Source organism: Camellia sinensis, chromosome 15 (assembly GCF_055761805.1).
Source record: "Camellia sinensis isolate YWXY chromosome 15, ASM5576180v1, whole genome shotgun sequence".
Lineage (NCBI taxonomy): Eukaryota > Viridiplantae > Streptophyta > Magnoliopsida > Ericales > Theaceae > Camellia > Camellia sinensis.
The window spans coordinates 121,695,005-121,711,655 of NC_138975.1; the positions used below are offsets into that span (position 1 = coordinate 121,695,005).

A 16,651-nucleotide genomic window follows, 5' to 3' on the forward strand; every position below is an offset into this window, starting at 1 on the left:
CCTGTTATATCCTAATATGAATTTACTAATAAGGACAACACATATTAAACATTAAAATAAAATATTCTTTTTTTTTATGATATACCCTAATCAATTATACATATTCTTCCTATTCAAATCTCTTCATATTCTTTCCTAAGTTTCAATTATTTTTTCTTATTTTTTCTCATTCCAAAACTACAATCTGTCCACCATAACTCACCACTATATCAACATCATTATTTTTTATTAGGGTAAATTACGAATGCACCCTCTGAGATTTACTTAAAGTACAGATTGCCTCATGTGGTTTGAAAAATTATAAATACTTCATTGTTAGTATTTTTTATTTAATAGAATTAATTAAAAAAAATAAAATTCATAATTGCTCTTTAATACAATAATAAAATTACCTAAATTATTAATTGAAACGTATTTCTAACTGTTGGACAATCTTCACTGTATTTAAAAGGATTTAATTCTGTTGTGTACAAAACAACAACAAGAATAAAAGAAATAGAGTAAAGGAGAGAATATGTTTGATTACAAAAATCAAACTCGAAATAAAAAATAAATAAATAAAAAACAAAACAGATTTTATTTTGTTACAAAAACAAAATTAAAATCTGAATAAATAAACAAATAAAAACAACACTGAAAGTAATTAAATAACTTACTTGATTTAATTTCTTCGAATTATTTTTCTGATCAAGTCCAGTGTTTAACACTGTGTCCTTAAGACAGATTCGTCCTCTCCACGGTGCTTTCAGAATTCGGACGTCTATCTCCCAGGATGAAATGATCTACCACAAACAATAGCAGCACTACTAACTGTTTGCCTTACGAACACACTAAGTGTTTACACTCTTTCTTTCGGAAATAAAATGCAGCAAGATGAAGAATAGAAAACAGAAGTGAAATACGAAATTTCTGAATGCAAAACATCAAATGAGGGTGGTCCTATTTATAGATGTGAAGGTGGCTCTTGGATTTGAAATAAACAGGTATGTAGCTCTTGGTTTTGAATTGAACAAGTATCATACCTGTTGGGTTTTGAATTCAAACAGATTTGAATTAATTCAAACAGATAGTAAAATGGGAAGGGCCCTGTTTGGGTGTGCATTAATTCCAAAACAGTTTATTTCTGTTTGAAACCGGGAAGGGCCCTGTTTGGATGAACAAAAAATCCAAACTAATTTAATTTGAATTCTGGATTTTATTTTAATAAAAAAATAAAATTAAATTCAAATGTTTTTGGCCCAAAAAGATTAGAAGCCCAACCCAACCACACACCACGCACCCGCGCCCAAGCCCCAGCCCGCCGACCGACCGGACGGACGGCGGCGGCGGCGCGCGCGTGTGTGGTGATTTTTGGGTCCAATGGGTCTAGCCCATTTTGCCCATAACCTCTCCCTCTAAAACACTTGGGTACCCCTTGGGGCACACCCCAAGTATCTCACCCTAAGCCTTATAAACCCTTTCAAAACTTCCCACCAAATCAATGTGGGACAAGCCAATTTACAACCTTAAGGAATTTTCACCAAAAACTCCATTTCCATGGAGCATACTTTGGCTTCAATTTCCCATTCACTCGGTAATGGTTTTGAGCAACCAAATATACCGCGTGAATCACAACGCGGCATAGAACGCGTTACCACTTTGACCCGAGTAAATCGACACTCGGGGCCCACCTAAAAATAGACCAAACTTGAGGAAAAATTAACCATTTCCAACAATCCCCCACATGAATGGAATTTGATGACAACGGAAATGCAACAAAATACAGACTTTAACGAAAGAGTATAAGTCGAAAATATCTTGCATCAGGATAGGTAGTTTTCGGCTTTGAACCTTCCCTAGTGATAACCTATCGGACTTACTGGCTAACCAATGGACGCGATGCCTTGAATTGTTCAGCCGTTTGTGTAAGCCAAGACAATAGATTTCACACAAAATATCTTCTAACACATCGTGGTTCTCACTGTTGTGTTCATTTTGGCCTTAAACGCGCCTGGTTTTCATAAGTGTTTCTAGAGAATTTAGCCTTTGCATTCTCATAGAACCGGCCCCAGTTCAACACTCATATAGGTGATTCTTATTGTGAGTATCTCCTTATACTCGTCTTGATTTTATGTCTTAATCAAGATATAAGTAATCATTAAAAGCAAAGCTTATCCTTATACCTCTGCATACAACATATGTTGCAGATATCACTCTCACCATAGGAATGGGTAGGAATTTTAATCCCTTGGTGATTTCTGGCGAGCCATACATAACTTAGTTGTCCCTTTGAACTTAGTTCTTGGGATCTCCAGTCATATAAGTAGGGTTACCATTATGACGACTCTTATGTAATAGGCTTTAATCCCATCCCCTTCGATGAACTATACACTAGCTCTTTTGTCAAACCTTTTGTTAACGGATCCGCAATATTCTCTTTAGATTTTATATAATCTATTGAGATTATTCCGTTTGACAACAATTGCCTTACGGTATTATGTCGACGACGAATATGTCGTGACTTACCATTATACATATGATTCTGTGCCCTGCCTATTGCAGATTGACTATCACAATGAATGCAAATAGCTAGCACAGGTTTTGGCCACATTGGAATGTCTTCTAAGAAGTGACGAAGCCATTCTGCTTCTTCACCTGCTTTGTCTAAAGCAATGAACTCGGATTCCATTGTGGATCGTGCGATGCACGTTTGTTTCGTGGACTTCCAAGAAACAGCAGCGCCTCCTAGAGTAAAGACATATCCACTAGTGGATTTTGAATCTTTAGTATCCGATATCCAATTGGCATCACAATAACCTTCGAGTACTGCTGGATATCGAGTAAAGTTCAAACCATGATCACGAGTAAATCTTAGATATCTAAGAACTCGAATGATCGCTTTCCAATGGTCTTCTCCAGGGTTACTGGTGTACCTACTCAATTTACTTATAGCATAAGCTATATCAGGACGAGTACAATTCATTAGGTACATTAGGCTTCCAATGATTTGGGAGTATTTTAACTGAGACACTGCATCACCTTTATTTTTCGATAAATAAAGACTGATGTCTACAGGTGTTCTAGCTAAATTCAAATCATCCTTGATAAATTTATCAAGAATTTTCTCAATATAATGAGATTGAGATAATGCATATCCGTCAGATGTTTTAGTAATTTTCATTCCTAATATAACATCTGCGACCCCCATATCTTTCATATCAAATCTTTTGTTAAGCATCTGCTTAGTTGATTTGATCATGTTTTGACTGCTTCCAATGATAAGCATGTCATCCACATAAAGACAAACTATGACATATCCTTGGTCAGTGTTCTTAACATAGACGCATTTGTCACATTCGTTTATCTTAAACCCATTAGTAAGCATTGCATGATCAAATTTTTCATGCCATTGCTTAGGTGCTTGTTTTAATCCATAAAGGGATTTTACAAGTCGACAAACTTTCTTTTCTTGCCCTAATACTACAAACCCTTCGGGTTGTTCCATATAGATCTCTTCATTTAGATCAAGGTTTAAGAAAGCTGTCTTAACATCCATTTGATGTATTTCTAAATTAAACAACGCTGCTATAGAAATAAGCATGCGAGTGGATGTTATTCTTGTCACAGGGGAATATGTGTCAAAATAGTCCAGACCTTCCTTTTGTCTGTAACCTTTAACAACAAGTCTTGCTTTATACTTGTCAATTGAACCATCTGCTTTCATTTTTCTCTTGAATATCCGTTTATATCCAAGAGGTTTAGAACCTGGTGGAAGATCCACCAATTCCCAAGTATGATTTTGCATAATGGATTCAATTTCATTATTAACAGCCTCTTTCCACAAAGGTGCTTCAGGACCTGCCATTGCTGTCTTAAAGCTTTGAGGTTCATTTTCTAACAAGTATGTCAGAAAATCTGGACCAAAGGATTTTGATGTTCTTGCTCTCTTACCTTGTCTTGGTTCATCATTAGTTAAATCCTGTTGGTCGAGACTATTACTAGTCTCTTGTGTTTGATTGTCATTAGTCTCTTGACTTTGTGTACAATCATAAGTTCTTTTCTGTGAACTTAATTCATGTCCTTTCTTGTAAGGAAAGACATGTTCAAAAAATACAGCATTCCTTGACTCTATAATAGTGTTCACATTTATATCAGGTATATCTGATTTATAAGTCAGAAACCGATATGCACTACTATTCTGAGCATAACCAATAAACACACAATCTACTGTTTTTGGTCCAATCTTAGTCTTTTTAGGAACAGGTACTTCAACTTTTGCCAAACACCCCCACACTTTTAAGTATTTGTAGGAAGGTGGTCGTCCTTTCCACAATTCATAAGGAGTGCTGTTGGTTTTCTTGTGGGGTATTCTATTAAGAACATAATTAGCAGACAATATTGCTTCCCCCCACAAGTTCTGTGGTAAGCCTGAACTTAGTAACATGGCATTCATCATTTCTTTGAGAGTTCTATTCTTCCTTTCAGCAATTCCATTTTGCTGTGGAGAATAAGGGGCTGTAGTTTGGTGAATAATGCCATGTTGTGCACAAAATTCATTTAATGGTGCATCATATTCACCACCCCTATCACTTCTAACATAAATCAATGAATTTTAAAACAAATTCAAGAAAAAACCAAAATAATTATGACTACTCAAGTCAGAATTAATGTTTTGACAAAATCACATCCTCATAAAAATTTTTGCCTAAGAATCAAACAATTCAAAAACCCATTTGATTGTATACATTCTTGCAACTCAATAACAAATAAATGTCACTGTCATAAAAATATTTGTGACAGAAGAAAATTAAATTATCTCAACTAATGCAAGAGATACACCCCCATATTAATAAAATGGTTCATGGTTTAACAAATTCTACTACGCAAGTAAAATAATTATTAATGACATCTCATGTCACATAATTCAATAATCAACATAAAAGATTTCTTAAATTACTTCCCAATTAAACGGACCGATATAATTACATACATCTTCATGTTTAAATTCCTCTGGTGTTTAAACACCCATTCAAAATTGATTAGAAATATTCAAATTAACTTGCTTATGTCCTAAGTCGACATAACAATTTATCATTCCAAATCACTTGAAATTATTGTTTAAGAAATAACTTGAGTTGATATCATACATGCATATCAAACGTATCAACTAAAAATAATGAATCAACAAAATAAACTAATCATGCGAGATCCCATCGCTTGCACCATGAAATAAAAGAATTCTCAACTCATAAATAAATAAAAACAGATTTTATTTTGTTACAAAAACAAAATTAAAATCTGATTTAAATAAATAAAAAAAACACTGAAAATAATTAACACCTTTTCACAAAGGGTTCAAAAATAAGTGGTCTACCAAACGAAACCATAAGTTACTTAAAAATAACAGATTGTGACCGAGTCACAGAGGTTACATGCTTGATTAACAAAATTAATTTTCTAGTTACTAAAACCAGAAAATAAATTACAATACAAAATAATTTTATTTTCCTTGTTACTAAAACTAGTAAAATAAAATACCGAAATAATATCTGATTACAAAAATCAGAAAACCAAACCACAACTTAATTTTCTAGTTACTTAAACCAGAAAATAAATTATAACACAAAATCATTTTATTTTTCTTGCTACTAAAACTAGAAAATAAAATACCACAAAACTATCTGATTACAAAAATCAGAACAAACACAAAATAATTTTCTAGTTACCAAAACTAGAAAATAAATTAAAACACAAATTAATTTTCTAGTTACTAAAACCAGAAAAATAAAATATCACAAGAATTTTCTGTAATACCAAATAATATTCTGAATTGTTAATGACACCAGTATCGTACTACTAGTTGTTGTCAAAGAAAAGAGACAGTATATTACTACTATCTGTCAAATAGCATAAATCGCTATTTGTTTTTCCAACCAGAATATTAATTTGAAAACACAGAAAATTAAATACAATGAAGATACCCAAAAAAGATTCTGTCTTAAGATTGTTGGACAATCTTCACTGTATTTAAAAGGATTTAATTCTGTTGTGTACAAAACAACAACAAGAATAAAAGAAATAGAGTAAAGGAGAGAATATGTTTGATTACAAAAATCAAACTCGAAATAAAAAATAAATAAATAAAAAACAAAACAGATTTTATTTTGTTACAAAAACAAAATTAAAATCTGAATAAATAAACAAATAAAAACAACACTGAAAGTAATTAAATAACTTACTTGATTTAATTTCTTCGAATTATTTTTCTGATCAAGTCCAGTGTTTAACACTGTGTCCTTAAGACAGATTCGTCCTCTCCACGGTGCTTTCAGAATTCGGACGTCTATCTCCCAGGATGAAATGATCTACCACAAACAATAGCAGCACTACTAACTGTTTGCCTTACGAACACACTAAGTGTTTACACTCTTTCTTTCGGAAATAAAATGCAGCAAGATGAAGAATAGAAAACAGAAGTGAAATACGAAATTTCTGAATGCAAAACATCAAATGAGGGTGGTCCTATTTATAGATGTGAAGGTGGCTCTTCGATTTGAAATAAACAGGTATGTAGCTCTTGGTTTTGAATTGAACAGGTATCATACCTGTTGGGTTTTGAATTCAAACAGATTTGAATTAATTCAAACAGATAGTAAAACGGGAAGGGCCCTGTTTGGGTGTGCATTAATTCCAAAACAGTTTATTTCTGTTTGAAACCGAGAAGGGCCCTGTTTGGATGAACAAAAAATCCAAACTAATTTAATTTTAATAAAAAAATAAAATTAAATTCAAATGTTTTTGGCCCAAAAAGATTAGAAGCCCAACCCCACACCACGCACCCGCGCCCAAGCCCGCCCGACCGACCGGATGGCCGGCGGCGGCGCGTGTGTGGTGATTTTTGGGTCCAATGGGTCTAGCCCATTTTGCCCATAACCTCTCCCTCTAAAACACTTGGGTACCCCTTGGGGCACACCCTAAGTATCTCATCCTAAGCCTTATAAACCCTTTCAAAACTTCCCACCAAATCAATGTGGGACAAGCCAATTTACAACCTTAAGGAATTTCCACCAAAAACTCCATTTCCATGGAGCATACTTTGGCTTCAATTTCCCATTCACTCGGTAATGGTTTTGAGCAACCAAATATACCGCGTGAATCACAACGCGGCATAGAACGCGTTACCACTTTGACCCGAGTGAATCGACACTCGGGGCCCACCTAAAAATAGACCAAACTTGAGGAAAAATTAACCATTTCCAACACTAACATCATTAAAAATTGTTAATTGATTTGATGATTTATTAATAAAAGGGGCAATTTGTTATGAAATTAAAAATCTCAAAGGGTGGAATGTAATTTCTAAAACCACAGGGAGAGATTCGTAATTTAATCAAATCTCAGGGGATGTATTTATAATTTACCCTTTTTATTATATTGTTATTTGTAAATAGAAGAAAGTTTGAATAAAATTAAATAATGTATGAGAGTAATAATCAAAACAGTTTTTTGAAACAACCCATCAAAAAGGAGATAAGTATTCACATACATATCATAATATAATTTTTGATGTTTGTGTTTTTTTTTTCCACATAAAAACAAATATTTAGCCTATTTTTCATTCTTATTGTTCGGACTTTTAAAAAGTGAATTTGTTCGATTCTGGAAGTCTGAACGCGAAATTCACCCTTTCCTTCTCCTTTGCAGGTGTCGGATTTTCAAGTTATACACGGGAATAAAAGAAAGATTTTTAAAAGGATTTTTCAAAAGTAATTTAAATTTTTTAATTTAATTTATTTGGATGTACCTCAAAAGAGGTTTTTTTTCTTTTAAAAAAAAAGATGTACTAAGAATAAATTATAATTCTAAATAATTTAATAGGTTGTACTAGAAAATTGGGTTCACCCACGTAAATAGAATTCCCCTAAATTACTAGAGGGAATTTTCTTGCAGATTTCAGCCATTGAGACACAACGCCGCCCCCCCCCCCCCCAAAAAAACTTTTCCTCTATCGTCTGTCCAAAATTTAATTATGAGCCTCAAAATCCGACTTAATTTTGAGTAAATTGAAATTTGTATCTGCATTGCTAGGGGTGGGCACAATTCAGTACCCCTGGAATTTATTTTTAATATAAACTAGAGTCGAATTGAGCTGAATTTTTAGGACCCCTTATTAAATGGACAGGACTTGAAAATTTATTGAAACCCAGCCTGATCCAATTGTTTGTATATTATATATATAATTCATTTTATTTTATTTTCTTTCAATAAAAAAACATTTTTAAGAAGATAAATACGCTCACCAAGCTTGAACTTAATATCTAATGATAATCATTAAGTACTTGTATACAACTAAATTTAAACTTATTAATGTTCAATTTTATAATATAATATATGAATTTGTTGCGCAGACTTAAAATTTTAACATTATGCTATATATGCTAAGTTTGAGAAGAAATTTTTAGCCCCAGCATTTGGCATTATTTCATAAAATAAAATAGAGCAAATTTCACTTTACCCCTTATGATTTGGGGCTGGTGCGGATTACCCCCAGACGTTCGAATATCACCACATAATCCCTCTGTGATTAATCGGTTGATGTGCATAATTAACACTATGAATGACAGACGTAAAATGACTAATTTGTCCTTGTATATATATATACCCTTGCTTATTTTTTCACTCAACAATCGTGCATTTGAGAAGAGGAAAGTGGAGAGAACTTAGGTTTTGCGATTCAACAAATTAGGGTTTTCAATTAAACAAATTAGGGTTTGAATTGAACAAATTAGTGCTTAGATTTGACAAAGCAGGGCTTTGATTGTTCAATTCGACAAATTAGGGATGCGAAGTTACTGATTTGGAAATTTATGAAGCAAACAAAGCCCAAGAACAAGTTGGAAGGTATTTTTCGATCATTTCTTTTATTTTGTATTGGATTCGCTTCGATTTGCTCATATATATATATATATATATAATGTTAGTTGATGTAGTTTTTTTTTGTTGTATAGTGTGGTCCCCTATGTTTTGTATATTAGGGTTTTTGTGCCTCAACATGAATAGAAAAAGTTACTTAATTTTTGTCGATATTACCCTTTTTTTGTATTGTTAGAGCATCTCCAATGGAGCTACTATTCAACTTGCTAAAGCTAAAATTTGAATGGAATAGCAAAAAAAGGATCTCCAATGGCTTGCTATTCTACTTGCCAAAGATAGCAGATGCCATATTTGTTCTCAAATTTGGTAAGTGGAATAGCAGCTCCCAAACTTGCCAGATCAGCAAATATCAATAGAAATTTGGCACCAAATTCAGTTCAAAAAAAGCATAATTGAAACAGTAGGGAACCCAAATTATTCAGAATCAAATCCAATTTTCTATTTTGTTGCCAAATTAACAAATTTCAGAATGAATTTGACAAACCCAAATTTGGTTTCTCTAAAATTTTTAATTTTTTTTAATCATTTATCACCAAATCAGTCAATCCAAATTAGATGGTATGCATTCACAATAAACCAAACCAAATTAGATGGATATTATCACAATAAACCAAACCAAAATAGGCTTAAGTTCTTTGAAGATCAAAATAAAATAAATGGGTGAACAAAAATTGATGGATGAAAAAAATTAAACCAAAAATCAAAATAAATAATTAAGAAAATTTGAAAAAAAAAACATACCAGATTGTGTTATTTGAAGAACCTTATGGAGATACTTGAGTTCTTTGATGATCTGGTTTGAATCCTTCGCAAGATTTGAGTTTCAAAAATCACGATCACCTCAGATCCACATCAAGAACCAGAAAAATAAAGAAAAAAAATCAAGGCATATATATATATATATATATATGAGTATGTATATAGATGGAGATCGTACCAGAGACAGAGAGTAGACAGATCGGAGGTGAAGACTTAGAACCAAGAAGAGAGCGAGAGAGAGAGAGAGAGAGAGAGAGAAGAGTAGACAAATAGGTGAAGACTTGAGCTCAAGGACAGAGACACTCAGACACAGACAGAGAGACACGTTTGGATGATGGAGGAGAAGAAGTGAATGGTTTGAGGAGAGGGAAGATAGAGAGAGGGAGAGAAAGAGTGAAAACAGAGAGAGGGGGAAGACAGAGTGAGAGAGCGGTTTCGATCATAGAGGAGGAGAAGGGAGAGTGGTTTGAAAAGATGAAAGACAGAAAGTGAGAGAGAGGAAGAGTGAAAATAGAGAGAGGGGGAAGACAGAGTGAGAGAGTGGTTTCGATCATGGAGGAGGAGAAGAGATAGTGGTTTGAGGAGAGGAAGACAGAGTGAGAGAGAGAGGAAGAGGATGGATATCGGTGGATTATTCTAAACAAAAAATATCAACCATTGATGAAAAATATGTGAACGGTGGAGATGCTCTCATTGTGTAGGGAAAGAGTCGTTGTGCTTTGTTTGGTTTGAGTTTTCTGGATTAAATTTTTTGAAAACTGAGTTTTTTGGTTTTTGTATTTTTTTTGTTTTTAGTGAATATTTTTAAAATTTTAAACATTTTTTTTTTTACTTTTTTAGATGCACCTTACTTAGATGTATCTAAAAAGTAAAAAAATTTGTAAAAAAATATTTTAAAAAATTAATAAATACATAAAAATACAAAAAATGTACTGAATTCTTGTATATATATTTTTTTTGTATTTTTTGATATTTAGTGAATTTTTAAAATATTTTTTTACTTTTTAGGTGTATTTATGTTAGGTGTGCTTAAAAAGTAAAAAAATTGCTTAAAATATTAAAAAAATTCAGTAAAAACAAAAAAATATGAAAAATAAGAAAGTAGAATTTTCTGGAAAATGTTTTTGAAAAAATGGAACTAAGCAAGCTAATTAATTTTTGTTTTTTGTTTTTTACAACAGCTATCTTCAAACGGCTATTTCCCCAAACGGTAATATTTTAAATTTCTATAAATTGAAACCCTTCATGCCAATTTTATTTCACGCAAACATTTGGATTTAATTTTTCTTTTCTCCTCTCTTCTCTGAATTTGATTTCACAGCAAACCTCTTAAATTATTTCTTTTTAGTTTTTTCATCCAATCACTATGGAAGGTTCATCAAAAACAAAGAGAGAAAAATCATTCACCATTGAAGAAGATATGGCAATTTGTAAATCTTGGTGTCACATTTCGGAAGACCCAATTGTTGGCAATTCGCAATCGTACGCTCACTTTTGGGGGAGAATTTACGAAAATTATTGCTTGCTTCAAAATGATCAGTCCAGAACACAAGTGTCTATTCAATCTCGATGGGGTATAATCATGAAATGTTGTAACAAATTTCGGAGGTGTTTAGCGCAAGTTGAAAATCTTCACCCAAATGGGATTTCTCAAGTTGATATAGCAAGTTTTCATCTTCAGTTATTATGTTTAGTTTCTTATTCTGGTATCGTATAAAAATTAACTAATTAAAAACATTTTTAATTTTTTTTAAACAGATGTTTCAAGCAAAACTGTTATACCATTAAGATGAAAACAAACATTTTGCTTTTGAACATTGTTGGCCAATCTTGCAAGACAATATAAGGTGGCAAGATATAGCTCCTATGAATACGGTAAATTCAAGGATGCATACAGCGTTTACCCCTAATTTAGCCCCCGATTCCCCTATGGATAACTGCATTTCTCTTGAAGACAACAACAGTTCAAGTGTTGGTAACAATCCAACTGTTGGTGAGGGCAGTGTCTCTACAAGGGGTAAAAGGCCTATGGGTGGGAAAGCTGCAAAAGAATTATTTCGGAGAAATCAAGTCGTTGAAACTGAAGTCCAAAAAATGAGCATACAATTGGAGACATTTAACCAACACTTTGCTGAGAAAGAAAAGAAAAAAGAGGAAAAAGAAAAAAAAAAGGATTCAAACACTGCAGGAGATGAAAGAACTTGAAATGAAAAAACATGACTTTGAGATGAAAAAGGAAGAACACATAATAATGACTACGGACATTTCTCATTTGGGCCCTCAGATGAAAGCGTATTACACAATGCGAAAAAATGAGATTTTCGCCAAGTGGTCCTCAAATGTGAGCAGCCTAAATTTTTATTTCCCCTACCTCCTAATGAATAATTACGGGATAATGTATTTTTAAATTTTGGCAATGCCATTTAATTTTTGATGTAATTGTTAGTCTTTATTTGCAATGTAATTTTTATTTTGTAATGAAATTTCATGTTGTTTTTTTATTTTTGAGTATTTTCTACTTCACAATGTAACGAAATTTTTCAATAAAGTATAATGCAAAAAAATAAATATATTTTTTCAAATGAAGGCAATAAAAAGATAAAATAAAAAGACATTAAATGAAGATAATTTTATTATAATAAAAAGACATTAACTGACATTAAAAAGATAAAATACAGACTTAATCTAACTCTCTAGCTCGGGACCACAAGTGTTCAATTAGATCATTACGAATTGCATTATGGGCTTCAACAGATCTAATCCCCTGCCGATTTAACATAAAGTGAGCATACTCCTCATTCGGATCGCGTGACACTTGTCTCACGACCCAAACCCGCCCCTATGGGTTTAGCACCGTAACCGGCCAGTAATCCGTGATTACCGAAGGCCTGCTTAACAGTAGTAACAGTAATACAGAGTACAGGGGCTGGCGGAAGCCAAAACAATAATAAAAGATGTCCAATGAGCTGTGACAGTCTGTAAGCAAAAAGACTTTTCATACATATTCACATTCAGAATCAAAACAGTATATACATACATATACAATCATCCAGGACAGGGACCTAATCCCCATTAGAACAGTACAGTACAGGTACAGTCAGTCTATGCAGTATTACAAAACAGAAACAGGAAGGTGAACTGAGACACCCCAAAAAGCCTAAGCTTGAAGGACTTGGAACCTCGCAGTGAGGCATGTTGGTTGGCTTGACAAAAAGAGAGTTTAACCCAACGCTTCTAGCTCCGATCCGGTGCCTGGACACCTACATATATATATAAACAGTAAGCCAAAGCCCAGTGAATAACATATGCGTAAAGAGGTTAAGAATGAATGTCCTTTCAGTATTTAACACAGTCAGTTATAACAGTATATCAGTCATTCGGTCATAGCAGTCATATGTGGTACATCTCATAGCAAAACAGTACAGTAGGCCTTAACAGACCGAACAGTTAGTTGATGGCCATCATATCAGTAAACAGTAGTGGTTCCAAACATGGGAACCGACAAAGATCTCTGTGACCGTAGCAGTACAGTACAGTACAGTACAGTAACAGTAACAGTAAATTGCTATGGATGCCACGAATACAGTTCGCAAATAGGACAAGCATTCATTCAGTAAGAAATATCATTTCAGAAAGTAGTACAGTTGATCATTCAGAAAATATTCATGATTGAATATATCTTTACAACATTGTTACTCACAGAGTTCTGGGTTATAGATAGGCTAGTGAGCGTTCTCGGATGCCAACCCTACACAGTTACAGAACGAACACACACTAAGTTACACACTTGAGAAACAATGACTTAGTCCCTATCTTGACTCGGTGTGGTTCTACATCAATATCCTCATTAAGATGCCTTAAACAAGGTCTAGAAATGCCTAGGATGAAATGAGGATGCAAAGATGTACTTTAAAAAACTTTTCAAAATTTTCAAAAAATAGGGGTCTCGCTCGAGCGTGGCTTTCTATGCTCGAGTGGACATGCAGACAAAAGATCTCCGCTCGAGCGTGGCTTTCCTCGCTCGAGCAGACTGCAAAAGTACTTGATGCATGAAATTCGCGCTCGACGGGTGCTCGACCCCCGCTCGAGCGTGAGACACAAGTCTTCGCTCGAGCGTGCATTCCCTCGCTCGAGCAGACTATAAACACATGCAAAGTACTGGATACACGCATTTCACACTCGAGTGTTACTTTACTCGCTCGAGCTGACTACATGAACTTAGAGTGTACGCTCGAGCGTGAAGTTCCTCGCTCGAGCATGGATCTAAAATCTGGAATTTCTAGATTTGTCTCTAAGCACAAAACTCAATCTTTAAAGCATCAAATTCGATCCTTTTGGGCTAATTTTCTGGAAAACACTTTAAAACTCATAATATGACATGTTTCAAAGATCAATTTGCAAAATCAAAGCCCAAAGGTGAGTCAATTAAACACAATTTCAAATAAACTTCAAGAACATAAGGTGTATGTAACATGCATGTGTTCAATTGAAATCAAAGCTTCAAATACTTGATCAAATGAGTCAATTCACTCAAAAACATGATGAATTCATGAACTATAGCTAGAATAAAGACATGCATGTGAGAATTTCCATAAAATCAACCTCAAAACTCAACAATGTGCACATGCATGCATGATTACTACTCAAATCAACATTTTAAACCAAATTTTGACTCCAAACTCTAATTCACCAAGAACCATGCAAGAAGTAACTCAAATTCATAATGGAGAAGATGAATTCTCTACCTTAGGTCCTCAATTCAAAGGTAGAAGCTCAAATATGCAATGAATTCTTCAAATCTTCTAAGTCTCAAGCAAATTTTGATGAACTCAAGCTCACTTCCAACTCTCTAGCTCTCTCTCACATTTTTGGTCTCTAGAGGAAATAAATGGCAGGAAGTAGAAAAAGAATAGCCTAGGATTGTCCACTAAGTGGCAATTTGGTAATAAAGCCAACTAATGTAATTTTAACCTTATTTAATCTAATTTAATCACTCCAAATCACATTTCAATTAAACATGTCATAAAATCACATAAATTCTAATTACCATAAAACACTAATCAATTTCGGATTCGGTTGCCGATAAGGCCTTCAATTTACAGTTTAAAACATAAAACATGAACAGATCATTTAGCAGTCAAATAGATAGATTTGCTTTTAAACTAATACACTTAATCAAGCAGTTCAAAATTTCAGTCGAATCAGTTACTTAACATGCTTAATAATGTTCAGTCACAGTTTAGCAGTAATCAGTGGTATTATCAGTAAACAGTGGTGAGGGTTGTCACAACTTGGCAATGGGTATTACTGGTATCAGTCAAGTTGTGCTGCACTGCATTCATTTTCTGGAATATCACGTTCGTCTTTAATTATCATATTGTGCAAAATAATGCACGTCTTCATGATGTAGTACAGATCCTCATCACTCCAACCTCTAGCTGGAACTATGACAATATTAAATCGTGCTTGGAGCATTCCAAATGTCTTTTCGACATCCTTCTGACATGCCTCTTGCATCCTCGCAAATAGTTGTCTCTTTGCGCCTTGAGGTTGAAATATTGTTTTCACAATCGTTGTCCAACAGGATTGATACCATCAACAAGATAATACCCCATGGTGTACACGTTATTATTGATGGTGTAGTTGGCAGTATGGGCATGTCCTCTAGTTAATTCAGTAAATAAAGGCGACCTGTCAAGAACAGTAATATCATTTAGAGAGCCAGGCATGCCAAAGAAAGCATCCCAAATCCACAAGTCATAGGAGGCAACTGCCTTGAGTACAATTGTTGGTTTGTGATAGTGTCCAGTGTGAGCACCGGCTTGGGCAGTTGGACATTTATCCCAATGCCAGTGCATACAATCCAAACTCCCTAACATTCCAGGAAACCCGCGTTGCTCTCCCTCTTGTAATAATCTGGCGACATCTACTTCATTTGGGGATCTTAAGTAAACGACTTCATAGGTAGCAACAATTGATCTGGTAAAAAAATTCAAAGCGGCAATTGCAGTACTTTCACCGATTCTAATGTGCTCATCTACAGCATTAGCAGGCATGCCGTACTGTAGGATCCGAAATGTTGCAGTCATTTTCTGTACACCGGATAATCCAGGAGCACCAGTGGCATCACGGGTTTGGATGAAGTATTCATTCACTTGTTGAATATCATGTAAGATACTAACAAACAATGATTGCCTCATTCGAAAATGTCTTTGGAAGTATTCTTCTGGATAGATAGGACTATCTGCAAAATAATCTCTATAAATTTGTTTGTCGCCTTTGACCCTCTTACGATTAATGTATCGACGACCACTTGTGGAACCAACACGTTTGGTTTGTTAGTTTAGGCTTAACGTCTGTCTTCTTTGTTGTTGCGCTGTGAACAGTTGCATCATGATGATATCATCATCAGATGATGAAGATTCATCAAAATCTCCATTCAATATGGCTTTAGTTAAATTGTTCATTGTAGGTGGATGGGTGAGTGGGTGAATATGAAAATTATATAAAATCTTTTGGGTGGGTACAGAGAGTTTAGAAGATATGAAAATGATGGGTAGGTGAATCTGAAAATTGTAGAAAACCTTGTGTTATATTTGTAAAGAAAATTGTGGGTGAGTGAATGATAGATGGTTGTTGGGTTGATGGATGAATAATGAGTGGTTGTTGGGTAGGTAGATGAATAATGGATGGTTGTGGGATGGATTATAGTTGTTAGTGAATGAATGCTGGGTTAATAATGGATGGTTGTTGGTGAATGAATGATGGGTGAATGATGGATAATTGTTGGTGGGTAATTAGTGATTGTTTATTTTTTATGTGTAGTTAAAAAAATTTATTAAATATGTAATGATATGTTTTTTGGTGGGGTGAATTATATTTAATTTTTTTTTCTAATTTTTTATTATTTTATTATTATTTTTTTATATTTGTCTAGTTGAAAATAATATAAATATATAATTTTTTTTACAAATAGGTA

The 16,651-nt window shown here is 33.9% G+C and overlaps 1 protein-coding gene across 1 annotated transcript; it reads right to left on the reverse strand.

The window, feature by feature from the left end:
• Window positions 1-15,236: 15,236 nt before the first annotated feature.
• Window positions 15,237-15,872, reverse strand: LOC114277966 (uncharacterized). The gene has a single exon (XM_028219922.2). The coding sequence runs from the start codon at window positions 15,870-15,872 to the stop codon at window positions 15,237-15,239; it is 636 nt and encodes a 211-aa protein (XP_028075723.2).
• Between the last annotated feature and the right edge of the window lie 779 nt (window positions 15,873-16,651).